Source organism: Podarcis liolepis (assembly GCF_965112155.1).
Source record: "Podarcis liolepis genome assembly, chromosome: 3".
In the NCBI taxonomy this organism is placed as follows: domain Eukaryota; kingdom Metazoa; phylum Chordata; class Lepidosauria; order Squamata; family Lacertidae; genus Podarcis; species Podarcis liolepis.
The window spans coordinates 42,705,901-42,726,510 of NC_139557.1; the positions used below are offsets into that span (position 1 = coordinate 42,705,901).

The window sequence follows — 20,610 nt, forward strand, 5'->3', positions numbered from 1 at the left end:
TGGCTGATGGGAGTTTGTAGGTTCTAGCAAAGAAGTGTAGCTATCACATACCTTTGGCCAAGGAGTAGTGAATGAGGAAGGGGACACCCACCTGGTCAATCAGACCAGTCAAATCAACCCTGTAAGTCAAAGGAGTGAAAGACGTTGCAGTCACATCAGGGAGGTGGAGATCAACAATCTCCAAAGCTTCCCCATCATTTCAACAAATGTTGCGATAATTGAAATTTGGCCTCCCCATACCCACATACACAAACTCTGATCGGACCAACAGCACTTTTAATACAGTTAACAAACATTCTTTTATAAGACTTTCCAATGACAAGAAAAATCATCCACAATCAGGCATAGGGTTTTGAACACAGAGTACCAACGCGTCTGTTACAAGTGAAAATTGTCAAAATGCAATGCTCATTTGTATGAATAGTTTTAATGCTTAATTAATAGCATGTGCTTTTCTGGAAACATTTTGCAGTTTAGCATGCTGCTACCTACCCCCATCCCATTTTTGCCATACAAGCCAAAATATGCCTTTTTTCTATTTGATCTGGACTCCCAGAACAGTAAAGTCTGCATTATTACAAGGGCAGTCTCAGAAGAACTTGAATACCTACTTAAACCAGCACAAAATGCCTACCCAGTACAGACTTGTTTGTATAAGGCATGATGGCAACAAGCATTGTCCAGAATAGCAAGAATGAGGCACCGAAACATACCAGACATTGGATACCATTGCTTCAGCAGACAGCTTTTTTTTTTCTTTTTCTCTTTTTACACACAGTAACAAAATTTAGGAAATCAAAATTTGTGGTATTCTGGCTGATCATTCATTTGCATTAATTCAACATGTATGCATGATATTGACAGTTCAGCTGTTGTTAACTGGAGAAAAAACACTTGGCTTTCCACCTTTTGCTAATTACTAAAAGGGTAGGCTCATACAGCCCTACTTATAACTACATATACTTAGTTTTAAGTATATGCAGACTTCATTCTCCATCTTCATAATATGAACCTTCGTAATATGAACAATTAGTAATGCAGTCGGATAAGGAAGATACATTTTCAAAGCAGGTATTATGTTGAAAAGAGATGGACACACGTTACTATCCTCAATCTTAGGGCACACATCTTCATAAAATCCAAGATTAGTCCAGATCAATGCTTGTTCCACATTGGAGCTGCTATTGGCCCTTGTGGAGACCTTTCAACCACAACAAACTCATCGGGGTTGCCAACTGCTTGATAGTGGATTAACAGGTCCTGGATAGCACGTTCTTCTATCTGGAAGAAGAGAGTAACAAAGGGGAGGGTGATACTTTTTGAAATCTGACAGGGCTAAGGATGATGTTTACACAAGCAGAGAAGAACAGATGTCACCAGACCCTTAAGCCTCAAAGTGCCCAAATCTTCTGGCAAACTCAGTAGCACGGCAAAGCCTCGCAAGACGTACCGGTAATTAACTGTAATCCCACATTATCCCAGATTCTTCCATTAAGAAAACAACACATCGAACTTCTCTTGAACCATGGCACAAGGGAACCATAAGCACATAGATCTATTGGTTAGGACTAGTTAAATCAAGGGAAGGGCCTCCAGTTGTTGTTGGACTGGCCTGTGCAACTGCTCCAGCGGAATCTCATACCAAACTGGGCCTGGAGCAGTTTAAGGCATTGGGTGATTTGTGAGTTTGGGGGGTGGACAGAATGCAGAGGATGCAGGAAGTCTGCCTGCATCTCCTTCTCCCCTGCCCCAACTGCATGCTTCGTTAGGCTTCAGAACCCTAATTAAACACAGTTCAAGGCTCCTGATTCGCTCTCTTCAGATTTAAGTTGACTAGATTAGAGATGCTCTGAAATGCCAGATCAGGCCCTAAATTGGATTCAGGGGGGACATTCCCAGCCCTGTTGTTAGACTCCCTACTCCAATCAGCCCCAGCCAGAATGACAAACAGTCAGGATGAGGTGAGCTGTAGTCCAACAACACCTGGAAGGTGGCGGAATTATGAAATGAGAAATAAACAAATAATACTGTACTGGCATTAAGAAAATACTTGACTTGAAGGCATGTGAATAACACAACATATCATAAACAACATAGCAGAATGTTATATCGGATTGTATTTTCAAAAAGTGGTTGTAAACAGCTTGTTGGGGCCAAAGGTCTTGGTAAAAATGTACTTAATAAAATAAAAAGAATGGTAATCAGCCACTCTTAACTTATTGTACTGAGCATTTTGCCTTACCTGGATCAAAGCTAAAGGTTTCTCTCTACTCCGGATGAGAGCAGCTTCTTGCTGGAGTTCTTCCTCGACAATTTCTGCAAATGTGATAGTTGCTGCTACAACTGGACTCATAACGGATGCTGCCAACCAAGGGCTGCAAGGTAGATTACCAAATGAAACATGTCACCACATCGCAGAAGACATTTTCCTACAAATACTTTTAATTACAAATCCAACTTACTTCAGATTTTCTGACAGTGTTGGTTCATTAAAATGTTGATTTTCAACCCTGACAGCAGTGGCAGTTGAGCATCTAGAGACACAAATAAAATATTAACAGAAGAACTGTTGATTAAAAACACCACCTAAGGAAGTAAAAAGGTTGCCAGCCAACATGAATTCTGATCTCTGGAATAGTATGAGGAATACATATTTTGACTAGAATTTGTTTTCTTTTTAAAAAAATAAATCCCACATTTTCCATTTTGATTAAAAACAACAACAAGGCAAGTTTTATTTATCTATAGAAACCAGGGCATCTATTTATGAAAAGTGGGGATAGAAGCCACCTACCTTCACTAATGGGATGGCATGGCTCAGGGTAGAGATTATTATTTTTAACAGCCACGCGGAAAGTAGACTATACCTCTCTCTCTATTGTTCCCCCTCAACTCCTTCATTTACATTAAACTGGTGTGCAAACCCAAAGAAGTAACATTATACACACATTGCACTTGAACTGCTTCTGAGAATAAGCTTCCTTAAGCCACTTCACTGATTAAGCTATCAAATTAGTCATATCTATACAATATTATGGAAGTACCGTAAGTGATCTATCATTTATTCTGTTCAGTAATTTATGATAGCTTTAAAACAATGAAATACAGCATGCTATCAGAACAGAGATTCAACTAAAATGAGATGCTCTGTATTTAAGTATTTAAATAGCTTTTTATATTGATGTGCACAACTTCCGTGCTCGCCAGAAATGTGCAAATAAATGTTATACTTTCTCACCTCAGAGATTTTTGATCTTGTGCATCGTCCATCACTTTAGCACAATGTTTTCCAGGACTGGCACCAACTGTTCTTTTCCCTTCCTCCAAGAGATTACGGAATGACTTTGGCGAAGCAGACTGCAATGAAGAAGCCCTTTAGGAGAAAAGAGGGATAAAGTCTCAAACCCTTGTACCTTTTGTGCTATATTTCAGTCACACCAAACTAAATGAATCAAACACTGCTATGCTGTAACTTCCAGAAGATCCTAGAGATTTTTCTGTCTGAAAATTATTTTACCAACAGACTAAAATTGTGTGAAAATCCTAATTAACACAAATCTGTTGCATGTCCATGGCTGTTTATTACTTACTTAAGAATATTTATATGCTACCAACCAACTGGAGTTATTGAGTCATCTTAAGTATACTGAAGACCCTACAAAACAGACAGGAGTTACTAGGCAAAAGTGCTTACTAGCCTCACCCAGCACTCCCAAACTTGAGTCCCTAGGTGTTGGACTACACATTCCATAGAGACTGGTTGGGGATGACAGGAATTGTAGTCCAACAACAACAACAACTGAAGACCAAAGATGGATGAAGGCTGCAGACACATACTCTAGTACTAATGCAATTGGGAACAGGCGGTAAAAGAAGATCTGGTTATTCCCCAACTATTCACAAACAGTGAGGCATCACTTTACCTTACCATTAGTTACACTGAAACATTGTTGCCCATTGGAGAGATTCTTTCAAGCATTTTTAACATTGTTGTAGATCTCTTCTGAGCACAGTCTAATAAATAACTTCTTTTTTAAAGGAACAAAATTTGATTTGCAACTCTCGTTTTGAGAATAATACTTGGCTTCAAGTTAGACTGACTACTGGTAATTGTTTTGCTGAACTCAGGACTGGGGCAGAGGTGGCAACTTGAATAAAATATTGGGCGGGCTAGATAAGCCTTGCCCTGCACAATCGATCACATGACATGGCACACATACCATTTGAATGACAATGGCTATTGACTTTGGAGGGCTCCGGCAGGCACCCTCAAATATTTTATGGGGGGTGGGGTGGCGGTGAAGGGACATTGGCCCCTAGAAGTTGGCTACTATGGACTGGGGAAAGCTTTTGCATGAGACTTGAAAGATCATTGAGGGCTGTAACCTGAGGTACCACTGTAATAGTATTTGGTGGGGGAATGCAGCATCTCTCAGCAAAGGTATTACTGCACTCCCCCACCAAATACTATTACAGTAGTACCTCAGGTTACATACGCTTCAGGTTACATACGCTTCAGGTTACAGACTCCGCTAACCCAGAAATAGTGCTTCAGGTTAAGAACTTTGCTTCAGGATGAGAACAGAAATCGGGCTCTGGTGGCGCGGCGGCAGCAGCAGGAGGCCCCATTAGCTAAAGTGGTGCTTCAGGTTAAGAACAGTTTCAGGTTAAGTACGGACCTCCGGAACGAATTAAGTACTTAACCTGAGGTACCACTGTATAATAAGTGCACCTTGAAAACCTGGTCAGAGGTATTTTTTGCTGGGAGTGTGTGCTAGTTTACCTTCAACCTTTTATTTGCTTGCCAACAATTGTGCTTCCAAAAATGCTCAACGCTGGGTTTGTTTTTATTAATTAATCTTCAAAGAACACTCCACAGTCCTAACTCCCCCCCCCCCCCGCAAACCATGAAACTAGAGGTTTCTTTTGGCAAGCATGGTTTAAGATATATTGAGTCTCCATGTCAACCAAAAAAAGAAGAAGAAGAAAGTTCCAGAAGGTCCCACACCCATCTGGCATGTTGTCTTGCCAGTAGAGCTGCTGAATTTCCAAGACAAGGATCTTGTTTCACTGCAAAACAAAAGTTCTGGAGAATGCCACATACTGCAAGCACGGAAACCACAACATGGTGCCAAATGTATGCATGTGAGTTCAGTTGGGCTTCAAAGCAGTCAGGGTTATACCAGAACTCAACAAGCTTAAGACAAATGCAAACTCTTTTCTGTCACTCTAAATTAGTTAAGTCAAGAATCCTTAATGAGAACCATGTTTGTTAATGAGGAATTGTCATCAATCCAGCAGTAGTGTTATTTTTATATATGGACATTAAAATAAATTCCATTATCCAATGAGCCATAATTCTTTTTAAAGAAAAAAATACTATAAGATTTCACACTGATGGTCTGCTTAAAGCTTTTAGGGGGTTTGCCATTTTCCATTTTTTGCAGCCAAAGGAATTTTATGAAGGAAGTTTGGCCATCTATGCCCACATTAAAATTAAACCAAAACTCATTCCACAGCTGAAGTACACCAATGTATGCCAGTGTAATGTATTGTAGTGGAAAGAAAAATAAATTTCCAACCATGTTGAAATGTCTGCTCAGCTATGGAGCTCACTGTGTAATATTGGCCTAGTCATCATCTCTCAGCCAATCCAAGTTCAAAGGGCTGTTGAGAATATGCAGTGGGAAAATGTCGTGTATCCTGAGCTCCTGGTAGGAAGCACAGGATACAAACATGACAGATATATAATGCAATTTTAAAAGGTGCCCAGTGTGTTCCCCCCCCCCTCACCTTGGGCTACTGTGGAAAACTACAAAACTTTGGAAATGCTTTGGAAAATGCAATATTCGCTTACTTTGTACAAGGTCCCAAATGCAATCTAAGACAACTCTAGTTAAAAAGAAAGGTGCAAAAGAGAAGGAAAGAATTCTGGCAAGACGGTGAACAGCACTAAGTTAGATGGGTCAATAGCATGATTCTGTAGAAGGCAGCTTGACCGAGAAAATATAGATGATTGCAATAGCCTGGTTTTCCAGACTCTTGAAACCCTACTGATCAGTTATTTCAAATTAACCTATCACACTTCATACAGAGTAGTCAACTCCTCAAAATTAACACTGCAGTTAGTCGTTTGTATATATAGGTTTGTTCATGAACCCTGAGAAAGCTTGCCCACACCAGAAAGAGACAATTCTGAAAATACTACTTGGGTTCAGATAAATTCCTCACTACTTAATAAGTTACTTAGGTGTTCTGCTCAGCTGAAACAAAGCTTATTTTAAAGACTGAAATAGATCCCAGCAAGCATTAACACTAAGGCATACTAAGAAACATACCACACATTCCCTGGTTTTGCAGCATTTTGGGGTGCTGGTGGCATGGCTGCCTCTGGCACAATCTCTGGGCTGTTATCCTTAGCAGCCATAGCAATCAGCTTCCTTTGCTTCTGAGAAAGCTTACTTCCATGAGAAGTGGGTCTACTAAAAATTACAAACAGAAACGTGAAGTAGTTTACTACAGCCTATCAAATCCCTCCTGATCTGTTTTTACACAATCATGCAATTAAAAAACAATATTTCTGAGGCAAGACAGGTGCTATATCATCAGGTAGATCAGAGCCCCATAAAATTATTTCCAAAGTTTCAAAGCCCCCCCTCAAAAATTAGGAATTTATAAGTAAGTTAAGAATTTAAATTAACACAAATAGATCTTATCATTTCTCTTATTAAATCATTTTCTTTTACCAACCCTGAATTTATCTTTGGCATGCTTCCACATTTTTGCATGTTTTCTTCAATTTCCATAATAGTTCTTAAATCCATAGCAGGGGGACTGGCAGGACTGAATGAAACAACAACAACACCACAACAAGTTGTTACTTTTCAAGACATCCATTTTTACTTATCTTCTGCTTGCCAAGTACCACTGAAATATTCTATATCTTGCATATATTTTGTAACCGGATGTATAATTTATGTCTCCTTCCTCAATTATGGCAAACCTCAAATAGAATGTTTTATATGTTTTTCAGGGAACACATGCAAACATCAGGGACACTTTTAGTTTCGCTGACGATGCCCAACACATTAACTTTTAGTTTGTGTGAAGTTTGGCGACTTTTCTTTCAAAGCCTACCATGAAGTAGATACTTAAAAGCCAGCACGTTTGGGCTGTAACTTTTACACAGATAAAGTTGTAGTAACTCCCAATGAAAAGGGGAAAGTAGCACTTTCAACACAGAGTCAATATAATTGCTTTTAACTTAATGTGCATAACTACCACTAAATAACCTGGTCATCTGATGTGTCAGAAAACATGTCAACAACTATGCAGGCCAAATGCCCTCTGGAATGTGAACTTCCCTTCCACAATGAAGACTCACAAGGATGGAGGAGAAATTCAATTCACATTTTAACTTACCTAATTCATGGTATCAGCAACCGACTCTATTAATACAGTTAATAACTCAGCACATGACACACGTGGGAACAAACAAAATATATACCTAAAAGAGCTGATAACCCAGTTGGAAGAGCTTGCGGAGGTGTTTTTGTTGTTAGGAATGCACTGTGGAAGAGATATTTTTTGCAACGATGTTCTCTCGGGTATTTTCACCTCTTTTTTAGCATTTGGAACGTGTGCACTGGAAACACACATTTTCTCTTTCACCTGAAGTCAAAGCACACTAAAATTACACAGTTTTAAGACACAATATGTGCATTTACAGACAAATCTGATGAGAACAAAACCAGATTCAGCATTTAATCCAAAGTAGATCCAGAGAGCTACTTCAGGCATGCCCAAGAGTTTGGCATGAATCTCATATTCTGTGGGATTTTCAACACCCTTCAGCTTTAGAAATGGTTTGCCATGCAACACAGTCTGGAAGGTCTGTGGCTTAACATGTCAAAAGCCCAGCATGGTGCTCTGGACTGCACTGTGAATGTATTTCAAGAGTGTAATCGTGTTCACAGTAAGTGGTGTTTATAAGAGCTACAGTCCTTCAAGTTTTAAGAGAATCCTTTTATAACTTATTCATATTACTGCATCCAATACAACTATTCAATTAAATGCAACAATGTAGCCATTTCGCTCCTTTAAAATTTATGCTACATTAAGCATAGAAGGTATTCTGTTATGTGGCATACATAAAGATTAGAAAGAAGCCAACTAAAGAAGAGACATAATATCTGCATTATTCAGTTACCAAATGAATATACATTAAATGTGTCTCATCACAGCCACACCAGAATTTTGAAGACCCATCAAGGTTTGTTTGCTGTTCAAGAAGATCCCCAAGCTTCTTCTTTTTGGGGTTTTTTTGGGTGTGTGTTTTTTTGCAAACTCAAAAGCAAAAAAAAAGAAAAGATTGGCATACATGTTTAAAAACATTAGATGCTGTGTTTTATTTAATTAGTAAACACTGAGGCAAACAGAGAAATTAAAATGCTCTAACCTCAACTTTATCTGCATTGAATCCTGCTGTGAAGTCAGGGGACTGCAAATCTCTGGGGCTATTCACTCCTACGTAGCTACCTTCAGAATCAGAGGTCAGCATTTCAGGGAGGGATTCAATGGAGTTGGTTTTATCTAGTTTCAGTATCCCTACAAGTATTAGGAGAGGAAGGAAAAAAGAAATGGTTAGTCTCTGTAATTCAAGCTTGATTAACACCATATCCTGGCAATGTAAGTTTCCTGAGATGCAAAAGTTTTTTGAGTTGGGGTGGGGATTGCTATCCTATGCCTTACAGCCCATCTGCTTGACTTCAAAAGATCCAGCTCTGATCTCACCCTTGCATCCAGGCGCATGCACACACCACCAACAGCTACACTTGCTACACCAGACAGTTTAGCAGATAGCTTCCTCACTCCAATCTCAGCATTTACTCCTCACTACTTATCTGTACAGGGACGCGGGTGGCACTGTGGGTTAAACCACAGAGCCTAGGACTTGCCGATCAGAAGGTCGGCGGTTCGAATCCCCGCAACGGGGTGAGCTCCCGTTGCTCGGTCCCTGCTCCTGCCAACCTAGCAGTTTGAAAGCACATCAAAGTGCAAGTAGATAGTTACCGCTCCGGTGGGAAGGTAAGCGGTGCTCCGTGCGCTGCTCTGGTTCGCCAGAAGCGGCTTAGTCATGCTGGCCACATGATCCGGAAGCTGTACACCGGCTCCCTCAGCCAATAAAGCGAGATGAGCGCCGCAACCCTAGAGTCGGTCACTACTGGACCTGATGATCAGGGGTCCTTTACTTATCTGTACAGTGGTACCTCGCATTAAGAACTTAATTTGTTCTGGAGGTCCGTTCTTAATCTGAAACTGTTCTTAACCTGAAGCACCACTTTAGCTAATGGGGCCTCCCATTAGCTAAACAGAAGAGTGTCTTCTGCTTCTCCTGATGCCCAGTGCTACTGCTGCCAGTGCTGGGGCAGCAGCCAAACTGGACGCTAAGGAATATGTATGCATGTATGTATTCTGACATCCCTTGAAGTTGTTTGTTTCTGCAAGGTCCTGTTGAGGCTCTGGGAGTCAACACCAGCGATCGGGTTATCTATTATGCATTTTATAGTTGTACTGTAATAATGATACAAACAAGCCATCTTGCGATACAGAATAACGTAACGAGTTTTTCAATTGAAGATTTCAGTTTGCTCTACTTTGTCATGGACTATTGAGAGGAAACTCTTGCTTAGAATGGAGAGAGTGAGAGAGACAGAGACAGAGAGAAACAGCCAGCAGCTGAATGCACCACATCTGACACAAGTGAACTGGCTTCATCACTTTTACTGCAATGAAGCTGCCTGCAACTGTCTGCAGAGGTCAGGGGAAAGCCCTGTCTTCTTTCAGCACAGCCCTTTGCAGCTTTGGGGTACAATTTACAGAGCTTAATCAAAACACTATGTATTATCAAGTCCACAGCCACAATGAAAGCAAAAACAAATGGCAATACAGTAGCAACAAGCCCCAGCAAGTCACTCACACCAACAACTTCTCAGCCTGGAAAACGATGGTCACATGATACAACAGATTTACAACAGATTTACAATATTACATGGAAAACAAAGTGGCAGCTGACACATGTGAATCAGAAACCTTCCGCTGATCCTGTCAGGTGGAAAGGGTTCTAGAGGAACAGGTAGAGAGCCACAAGTAACTCGACCATGGTATCAAGAAAGCATGCATACTAATTGCTTCCCACATGATCCATACAATATTCACAGTGTATTAGGTGACTAGTCTTCAACCATGTTGAGATCCATGCATCCCAGAGCTAATTCTGGCATTACAGAACTAACAGAAACCGAGAACCATACCTAGTACACTACTATTATGTGAGTATGCAGATTTACTTAAGTGATAAAAACCACTTTAAAAGCAATCTACAAATCAGCAGTGAAAACAAAGCTCATCTGCCACTAACCTGTAGAGGGTGGGCTCTGAATAATATCAGAAAGATTATACCCTCCTGAGCTGTCTGACCGTTTTCGTGGCTTCTTCTTCGCCTTTGCTTTTGCTTTTTTGAAAAGAGCTTCCCTGGTTTAAAGCAAAACACTTTTATTTAGATTCCACTTACTTTTTTTATTGTGACAAACAGAATTTCAACTTTTCTTACTACATTCTCCCAGGCCCAAGTTTTCCCACATTAAGGCCCGTGTCTTTTGCTAACCCAGTTTTTTAAAGCTATTTTAGACAGACCTTTTTTAAAAATAAAAATACAAGAATTTGTTTCCTTAAATTTAAGTGTCTGAGCTCTACAAATCATCCCCTGCTTTAACAAATACCGTTTCTCCATCTTTTCCTGCTCAGCTCTGAATTGGATAATGAGATTCACACTGGGGATTTACGATACCCAGGGAACATAACACAGTGCATTTAAAAGCAAATTACTCTCATAATCCTTTCTCCATCCCACCCCAGTCCCCCTTACTATTTGAACCAAAAGATGTATGGGCAGTAGTTTTTCCTTACCAAAGAAAATTCTGACATTTAAAAACTTTTATATGGAATGTGTTTACTGACACCAATCCACAGTGTTCCATTCTAGCTGCAGATTTGCTGCTTAGAATAACTGAAAACAAATAGGAACACAGCAGGTGAGAGGTGGGCAGAGCAATGCAAACCTGCCGCTGAGGCTCTGTGAAGCAACAGAGCTACTGCCACACTAGAAGCCTCGTCACTCACAGCAGTAGAAGGTGGAGGGCAGGCAGACACTTACTGAGTTGTTTGCTCTGCACTCAGCTCTTCTTTCAGGAAGACAAAGGTTTCTCCTTCCTCAGGCTCCAAGGAACTAATATCAGGGCCATCTTGGTATGGAGTAATTACCCTTCTGACCATAGCAGGAATCTACAACATCATAAATGCTTGTTAAGCTGTGCACTAGGAAAAACAGGTAAGAATTGAATGCATATTTTAAAAATCTGTGCTGTTGTGCGTTTTGAAATCCCATAAAATCCAGTTTGGAAGAAGAGTGACTAACCCCCAGTTTGGGGGCCTCGTTTCCCACTTGGGGGGGGTCTCCCTGCACCCAGACCCCACTATTTTTGGTGGCAGCAAAGAGAACAAACATTAAAGGTGACAAAGCACTGACGTGGACGGAGCCCAGGGCTCCCAGGTCATTGGACTGATTATTTCAGTCAAGAGGGCCACATACACTGCTGGTATATGGCTCCCAGAGGCTTGCCTCAGGGTAAATATGGTCCTCATACCAAAAATGAACAGTCACTCATCCCTTGTTTAAAGTAAGGCATGGTAGAGAAACCCTCCATACAATTAATCTAAGGATGTGTTGGCATATATAGATGATTCATAAAGTAACCTAAAACATTTGGCGTAATATAATCCAAGTAAAGTTGTAAATACCTGGTGAAGCCTTGACAAAGTTTCTAAACCTATATTTTATTCATTATAACGACAGTTCAGCAGACTCTGGAGGAGTCTTGCTTTAGTATCTGCTGGACTCTTTTTCTATTATGGCAATTTAAACCATGAGACAGATTATCAATGCTGCACAATTAGAAAATAAATTGGTCAGAATTTCTTTTAACAAAAGACATATCAAGACATTTCATCACTCAAGCTGCTTTAAAATGTAGCCTACTTAAATGAATAATAGTACTTACCATTTTTCTGTAGGAAACGGAAAGGTCCTTCAAAACGTCCTCACTTAAAACATCTAGAGCCCTAAGACAAACACACATTAAATGCAAATTCAAGAGTGGCTCGCTGATGACACTCAACATTTAGTTGTGCCCAAGCACAAGGAAATGAAAGGCAATCTTGATAAATTCTACTTAATTCATAAAGTATTTGAGTGTACTGATAACAGAACAAGATTCTAAAGTGCTGGGGATCGACTGAGTTGCTACAGACCTTAGACCTGTAAATGCCTGCTTGTGAACTGTCTCTTGGCTTAGTCCCAATTCTAGAATTTCCAGGTAATCTTTTTTTATTAATGGTACAAGTGTGAATGGGTGGAAAGAGTAAAGATACAACAGCCCTCCAGATAACAACTTCCCAAGACCAGGAATCAAGAAGAACTACAGGTGCTGCTGTGACGGTACAGAAAAGAGAATCTGCTGGTGAAGTATGCAAGGAGAAATGATGAAAGGAAAGAGAACAGACAAGAGCAGAGATTATGTAGAGCAACCTCTCCCAATCTGGTGCCCTCCATGTTTTTGACTACAATCCCCATCAAACCTGACTATTGGCTATGCTGGCTGGGACTAATGGGAGTTGTGGTCCAAAATATCTGGAAGGATGAGGAAGGTTGGTTTAGACATGGGATGCAGCCTGTCATTCAGAAGGCAGCAATAGCAAAATGGATCAAACAGAAGAGCGCAGAAGACTGTGAGAACAGGCAAAAGATCTGAGTGGTAAATATTAAGGGAACAGAACTGGGAAATCTAGAGCCTAGGCCCATGTAACTTGAAACTGATGTAGTAAAAGACAGGGATCCAGTACAGGCACAAACCCTCTTCAGGCATTACTGCTCCTGTGTTGAGTAACATGGCAGCAGGAAGTGGCAATACCATGAATAACTCCATCCACTAGCCTTCAGATGAATAGCACATCTAAGATGACAAAGCTTATCTGTACACAGCTGAATACTCAAAGGCCCTGTACACTACTTGGCGTGTCCCTGTTACTCAGCACATGAGCCTTAATGCCCGAAGGGAGCTATAGTTACTTTTGCCAAACCTCCAAAACCTATTAAATAATGGCTCCCTCACTCCATTCTGAAAATCTGTTTGAAATGTGACACAAGCATTCTCTTTAAAGAGCATGTGTTTATCAATGTCACTTGCTTGCCAGCTCTTTTATTTTAAAATGTTCATGTGTTACATTTTCAAACTGATTTTTAAAACTGGTGTGTTGATGTCAAAGCAGGAAACTCTCAATGCATGTTAATATACTACTCATTTCCCTGTGGGTTATGGTCTGAGACAGTAGTTGAGCATGGAGTGCCAGGGATTGCTTTTACCTTGTTTCAAGTATAGCTGCCATGTTTAGAACGATGAATTGCAAGCAAGATTGTTTCAATTGCTCAGCGTTGTACATAGCTGCAAACTCCAGAAGCTCAGCAGCATTCTTCAAAGTAACTGAAATTGGGGGGAAAGGAAGAGAATACATTTCCCAAGCCATTTCTGTTAAAATGCCACTTATCCACAATATAAATTTATAGTGCTTTGCGGTATGTTCTAGAGTATGAACATAGATCATCTGGGGCACTAACAAAGCCATTTGGACTTGCACAAATGGAATGCATTATCTAAAATTCCTCCATTCATGCTCCACAGGCACATACTGCAAAGGAAGATTTATAATGGAAACTTTATTTCAGAAAGTTTGTCCACCATTACTAGCGTTCCTTACAGCACAATTTGAACATCATTGGGCCTAAATGTTTTATTTTAACAGGCACACTACAATGATGTGCAATAAACAACATCATGTTTTGACATTCATGTGAGCTATTGTGTAACTTTAAAACAATAAGTAGCATTACTACAGGGTCAATCCAGTAACAACTCACGTTTTTCGGTAATGGCTACTTCGCAGATTTCTTTCAGTCGTAATGTAAGGAGCTGATCCGCTACCACAAGAATATTGCAGATGAATTCCACATTTTGAGATTCTGGAAATCATTGGAAAATTGTATCTTGAGCCTAGTTTCCAACTTTCTCTATTTATTGTCTATCTGTTAACTCAGCCAAGATTATAGTCTAACATAACACAGTATGAATCAGCCCACTCAACTGCAAACGGCTTCAGATGATTAGTTAGCCTGGAATGTGCAAGTCACTCTCTAGAAAAAAACCTATCCCTATTCTGTGTGCCATACTGAGGCTACCGAAAATGGTGCAGATCTCAGCTTTCTGCAACCTTAATCCAATGCCTTTGCAACTTCCCAGTACTTGTTCTAGTCCTAGCAGATCTAGTAGTTGCCTCAACCCTATTCTACCCTTTCGTATTTGTCTGGTTTAGGGAAGACAGGATGCCATTTTTACATAATCAGCCATCTGCATCTCTGTCATAAGGTGATTTGGAGTAAAGTGTTGTCAATATGCAGATGACACCCAGCTCTAAATCTCTGCTCCAATTAAACCAGGAGAGGCAGCTGGTGTGTTAGATCAGTGCTTGGAGAAAGCTCGGTCCTGAAAAGACATAGGTACTATGTGTCCCGACTGCTCGTGTTCCAGGAGGTGGGGAGATGACCGGCAGCTTAGGGGTGCTCCTGGATTTAACACTCTCACTGGAGGCTCAGGTGCTTAGGAGTGCCTTTTTTCAGCTACAGTGGTGGCCCCTTTTGTACAGAAATGACTTAGCCACTGGGCTCCATGTTCCGGTAACTTCCAGACTGGATCATTGTAATGTGTTCTACGTGGGGCTGCCCTTGAAGATGACTCAGAAACTTGATCCAAAATGCAACATGCAGATGACTGGGTGGGGCTCCTTCGGGTCTCATGCATGCCATTTTTAAATAGTTTCCCTGCTTACCAGTTCATTTCCAGGCCAAATTCAAGGTGCTCACTTTAATGTTTAAAGCCCTAAACCACTCAGGCCCCAAATACCTGAAAAATCACATCCTTCCCTAACTTCTCAAAGTGCTAACACAAGTGGAGGGTGCCCTCTTGGTTGCTCCATTGCCCTCAGAAGCTCAGGGCAGTCGCGGCAGCAGTCCCTTAGTTGTGGAATTCGCTTCCCACATAGGTATGTCTGGTGCCTTCATTGCACTGCTTTCAGCAAATGCTGAAGACAAACATCTTTATCCTGGCTCTTTACACTTGTTTCAAACTGTTTTTAATATTATGTAATACTATGTTTTTAATTGTTGGATTTACATGACATTATACCATTTGTGTAATTTAATCTATTACGCTGGCATTTTGCTACTGATACTATTTTCATCCCCTCCTCCTCCTCCTGTTCCCAGATTCCCAAACATGTAATTTATTCCCATTCTATTAACGTCCTTACCTTTTACTATAACAGCTTCGTCAGTGTAAATATAATCCAAGATGACCTGCAGGATGTCAGAGGGGAATGGCATTTCCAGAGCAGCACAACATGATGCCTAAATGGAAGCGGGTTTAAACAAACATTTCAAATGCCAGCCCACTTTAAAATCCAGTAGAAGCTCCTTGTGAACCTTTAGGGAAGTCATCAGATTTTAAAAATGATATATGCCATTACAAATAGTGCATGCAACAGAAAACTAGAAAAACTAATAGTAGTAGTAGTAACAACAGCAGCAGCAGCAGCAGAATACATAAATCTCAATCCTTTCCAAATAATCCAGATCACCATATATTGTGTTTACTCTTCTGTATTCTACTATATATGTGTGTGTGTGTGTGTATGTGTGTGTGTGTGTGTGTGTGTGTGTGTGTGTGTGTATATATATATGCAGGTTTTGGTGTCTTCGGGTGTCTTCCCGTGTAAGAGTTGGGGTGTCTAGGCGACGTTTCGACGAGGTCTCACTCGTCATCTTCAGGCTGGTGCTTTCGGCTTCTTGTTACTGGAACAGAGCAGGATCTCAGTGTTTGAGTTCCTATAAATACTGTTGAGGGGGTGTGGTGTATAGCCTCCAACGTTCTGGGCAGAGAGGAAGTTCCCAGGTTAGTGTGCCTTTTCTTCTTTTGTTCCTTAATTACTTGAGGGATATCTTGAGTGATTTCTTGAGTGATATTCTGAGTACCACTTAGGTGGGTCATTAAGTGTGGATTAGTTGCTAAAGCTTTCGTGTCTTGACCTCTTGAGCTTGTGAAGAGTTTTTCTGAGAAGATGGCTGTACTGCACTTAGTTGTGCTCTGGCTTGGCTTCGTGTATAGGGGCGAGCTGTGGTTTTGTGCCCTGTGCCAGCCAGATCTGTGTAGGGATAGCAGGGGGGTGCAGCATCCGGAGGTGCCACTATGGTTTGGCTACTGGATGGTGTCTGTAATTTATCTGTGGAGAGGGTCTGGGTTTGGGTCTGGTGTGGTTGATTGGTGATGGCGTTCTGTGTGCCTCTGGTTCTGGTGTCGGTTTTTGTGGGGAGGGCTAATTTCCAGATGTCTGGCAGGCGGGACGTGTCGTCACGCTTGTTCATGTTGTGAGGGTGTTTCTCTATCTCGATGGCTTCCATGATTATTCTCTTGTGGTGATGTTCCATGTTAAAGAGCAATTTGGAATCTGCAAAATTAATTTCGTGTCCTGTTTCTTTCATGTGTTGGAAAAGAGAGGAAGTTTTTTCTTCTTTTTTGACGGCATTCTTGTGTTCTGCGATACGTGCATTTATTCGTCTGTTTGTTTGTCCAATGTACGTGGCTGGGCAGACTTTGCAGGGTATTTCATAGACCCCTTGGTTTTCCAACTGGATTTTATCTTTGGGGTTTCTGAGGATATTGGCTATTTTTTGGTTGGTGCAAAAGGCTGTTTTGATATTGTGTTTATGGATCCCTACACAGATCTGGCTGCTATCCCTACACAGATCTGGCTGGCACAGGGCACAAAACCACAGCTCGCCCCTATACACGAAGCCAAGCCAGAGCACAACTAAGTGCAGTACAGCCATCTTCTCAGAAAAACTCTTCACAAGCTCAAGAGGTCAAGACACGAAAGCTTTAGCAACTAATCCACACTTAATGACCCACCTAAGTGGTACTCAGAATATCACTCAAGAAATCACTCAAGATATCCCTCAAGTAATTAAGGAACAAAAGAAGAAAAGGCACACTAACCTGGGAACTTCCTCTCTGCCCAGAACGTTGGAGGCTATACACCACACCCCCTCAACAGTATTTATAGGAACTCAAACACTGAGATCCTGCTCTGTTCCAGTAACAAGAAGCCGAAAGCACCAGCCTGAAGATGACGAGTGAGACCTCGTCGAAACGTCGCCTAGACACCCCAACTCTTACACGGGAAGACACCCGAAGACACCAAAACCTGCATTCCTGTACCCGTGAAAATCTACGAAAGCATATATATATATATATATATATATATATATATATATATATATATATATATATATATAAAGTGTCTTGGTAGCTTTCATAAAAATCAACATACTAAGAGGGTGGGTGAGCAGTGTTTCCAAAGGTTCCAATAGCCAGTGAACACTTTCCCCCTTCAATGACCTGAGATGCACATTTTACTAAAGGCTTTAGGGTATGAGTATGAGTGACCAATCCTCAAGGAAGCACACCTCCAACGTTTCTGCATGGGTCATGGTTCTGAGCATGCCTCTTGTTTGGAAGATGAAGGACTAGAAAGCCCATGCTAGGAATGATGCAATGGCACCCAATGGAGAGAGCTTGACCAAATTACCCACTCCCAACAGAAACTGATTAGGAGGAGACAGGCGAGAACAGTACATCATGCTGAGATGCAGAGGGTAAACCTCCTCTGCATTTATGCATGCTGGACTTATAAAAAACCTTGAACTTCTCGTGGTGCACAATGTGGGAAACACTGACATAGAGCACCCATCCCTAATCAACTGCTCTAAACAAACCAGCCAAATATAAACAAAAGGAAAAACTTCTTATGAAGATAGCATTCTGCAGTCATAACAGAATTATCTCAAGATTGTTGGCAAACGCCCCATTTGGGAAATAAAGTAGTAAGAGGTTCCATTAGATTATTCACAGCTATTAGTCATCCTCTGGCACTTTCAATATGCATAAACTTGAAGAGGACTTGATCCGACTTAACGTTTTCAACGTTTATTGGAAAAATCTCGTTTCAGACGGACTGCTGTAACATGGAAGGAATTTCAAGAACCAATTTCTGGGTTACTGTTACATACTTCAAACTCTAGTATTATGTGTCCACCAGTAAAGAGAACAGCAAGCCACAAACTTGTCATTCACATCTATCCATCGCCTAAAGCAAACTCAAACCGGCAGAACTTGCGCAAGTGGTTATTAATTAATTCTTTAAGTGTACAAGCATTACCTGTAACCAAAGAGGTCTATAACTACTAGCTACCAAAAGTCAACCCGCAGAATAAAATATCTATCCCAGCATGGCCAGTAGGAAGTCTAGGAGGACAGAATTCCATACACGTTAGATATCTGGCAGAGCATGTGGTAATATTCTGTTGTAAAGGTTCATTAGTTTCTAAAAGCATTTTCTATATGGCAAGGGATGGGGGAAGGGTAGTATGCAAAAAAATCTTGCTATTGATTATTTGGATCTTGATATTTGAATATGTGGTATTTTAGGAAACAACCAAGGCAAACACATTTCACAGGCATGGGTGGGCTTATTTCAATAAGAGCACAAGACAGAAAGACCCAGGGACCAAGAAGCCAATAACTTCAAGAAAGAATGGGGAAATTTTCTAATTTATTTAGGAGACCACTGTAAGCAGATGAAAACATTAGCAGGATTCTAACAACACTTGTAATGTAACTAATACAATGGACAATATAGAAAGATACAAAATACTGATTATGCAGTTGACAATAGGACCCATGGAGAGGAAGGTAGGAAGTCGAGGGATTCAGAGAAATCTGTATATATGGTTATGTATTTGGTAATGTGACAATTTTTTACTTCTAAAATAAATAAAAATTTTATTTCAAAAACGAATGAAAGAAAGACCCAGTTTGGACATAACAATAGGCCAAATCATGACTTGTTGTGAATGAGTGAGTCTGAGGGTTCCAGAGAGGAAATCAAGGCTCCTCCTCTGGTCCTGCTGCTGCTGCTGCTGCTGCTATGAACCAAGCCATAGCTTGGCTTAGTATGTCACCCAAACCTGGGCTTCTGGTTAATCTCACTCCAGGCAACCACAAGATGTAACCAAAGTTTGTTCTCTCTCTGGGAGCCTGTGTTTCCACACTAAGTTATGGTTTAGCTTAGAATTATGTGCAAACTAAGCCAAAATAAAAGGCTGCTGGGGTTATTTTCAAAGTATGGCTCAGAAATAAGGCATTTATAACTATTTCTAACCTACAAATTTATTAACTTCTGAAGCTGCCTTTTACCAAGCCAGGCCATTGCTCCATCTAATGATTAATCCATTATTATGTCTACTCTGATTGGCTGTGAAGCCTCTCCAATCTTAGGCAGAGAGGCTTCCTTACACAGAGTAAGACTGATGGTCCACCTAGCTCTGAACTGCATAGAAATTGATGTGGATCTCCAGCGTTTCAGCTAGGCATCTGTCCCAGCTCTATCTGCAGGTGTCTGGACTGAGCCTGGGACCTTCTGCATGCAAAGCATGTGTTCTATAGTCCCTCTAACCCTTTCCCCCCCATTTATTTTAATTAGGTAAAAGGTAAAGGTACCCCTGCCCGTTCGAGCCAGTCTTGCCAGACTCTAGGGTTGTGCGCTCATCTCACTCTATAGGCCGGGAGCCAGAGCTGTTCGCAGACACTTCCGGGTCACGTGGCCAGCGTGACAAGCTGCATCTGGCGAGCCAGCACAGCACACGGAACGCCGTTTACCTTCCCGCTGGTAAGCGGTCCCTATTTATCTACTTGCCCCCAGGGTGCTTTCGAACTGCTAGGTTGGCAGGCGCTGGGACCGAACAACAGGAGCGCACCCCGCCGTGGGGATTCGAACTGCCGACCTTGCGATCGGCAAGTCCTAGGCGCTGAGGTTTTACCTACAGCGCCACCCACGTCCCTTTTAAATTTTTGGTGTAGGGGAAAGCGCGAACGGTCCCCCACTACCACAAATTATGCAGTCGAGTTTCCTGCATTTGGGAAAATCGCAGGGGTCAGCACACCCGCAGTGCAATGGATGAGCCTCACCCTGGGAAAACCTCCTTCATGATCAAGGTGTCTCCCCTGCCAGGTAAGTATTATTTTAATTAAGCTGCCGTAAATAAACCACAATTAAAATCCCATCATCGAAGCAACATTCAAACTAATGTATCATAGCATAGCACACAGCTGCTATAAAAGGCCCCTTGTGCTCAATATCATTTATGTAATGAAGGGTGCACATGTAGAATTCACTGCTGGATAATTTTTATATTCTTGCCTTCTGCTTTGCAAGCCATTACAAAGTTCTCTTTCGTGAATAATTACTTTCTCCCCCACAATGCCTGAGTAAATATTTTTGCACAAATTAAAGACGAAGGGCAATGCATCCAAGCACTTATACAGGCAC

The 20,610-nt window shown here is 41.2% G+C and overlaps 1 protein-coding gene and 1 long non-coding RNA gene across 2 annotated transcripts in view; one reads left to right on the forward strand and one right to left on the reverse strand.

Moving 5' to 3' along the window:
* Positions 1–259: 259 nt before the first annotated feature.
* Positions 260–20,610, reverse strand: part of IBTK (inhibitor of Bruton tyrosine kinase) — a 48,689-nt gene continuing 28,338 nt past the window's right edge. The window contains exons 16-29 of the mRNA XM_083497452.1: positions 15,478–15,574; positions 14,033–14,134; positions 13,481–13,598; positions 12,120–12,180; positions 11,216–11,343; positions 10,421–10,533; positions 8,459–8,607; positions 7,508–7,671; positions 6,751–6,843; positions 6,339–6,482; positions 3,239–3,373; positions 2,463–2,534; positions 2,243–2,375; positions 260–1,281 (exon numbers count right to left, since the gene is read on the reverse strand). Of these exons, the coding sequence (XP_083353578.1) occupies positions 1,156–1,281; positions 2,243–2,375; positions 2,463–2,534; positions 3,239–3,373; positions 6,339–6,482; positions 6,751–6,843; positions 7,508–7,671; positions 8,459–8,607; positions 10,421–10,533; positions 11,216–11,343; positions 12,120–12,180; positions 13,481–13,598; positions 14,033–14,134; positions 15,478–15,574 (1,635 nt within the window). The 3' untranslated portion in view covers positions 260–1,155. The remainder of the gene's footprint in view (positions 1,282–2,242; positions 2,376–2,462; positions 2,535–3,238; positions 3,374–6,338; positions 6,483–6,750; positions 6,844–7,507; positions 7,672–8,458; positions 8,608–10,420; positions 10,534–11,215; positions 11,344–12,119; positions 12,181–13,480; positions 13,599–14,032; positions 14,135–15,477; positions 15,575–20,610) is intronic.
* LOC310704269 lies at positions 15,583–20,610 on the forward strand. The gene is made up of 3 exons (XR_014524690.1): positions 15,583–15,856; positions 17,522–19,764; positions 20,314–20,610. It is a non-coding gene; the product is annotated as an uncharacterized lncRNA (long non-coding RNA).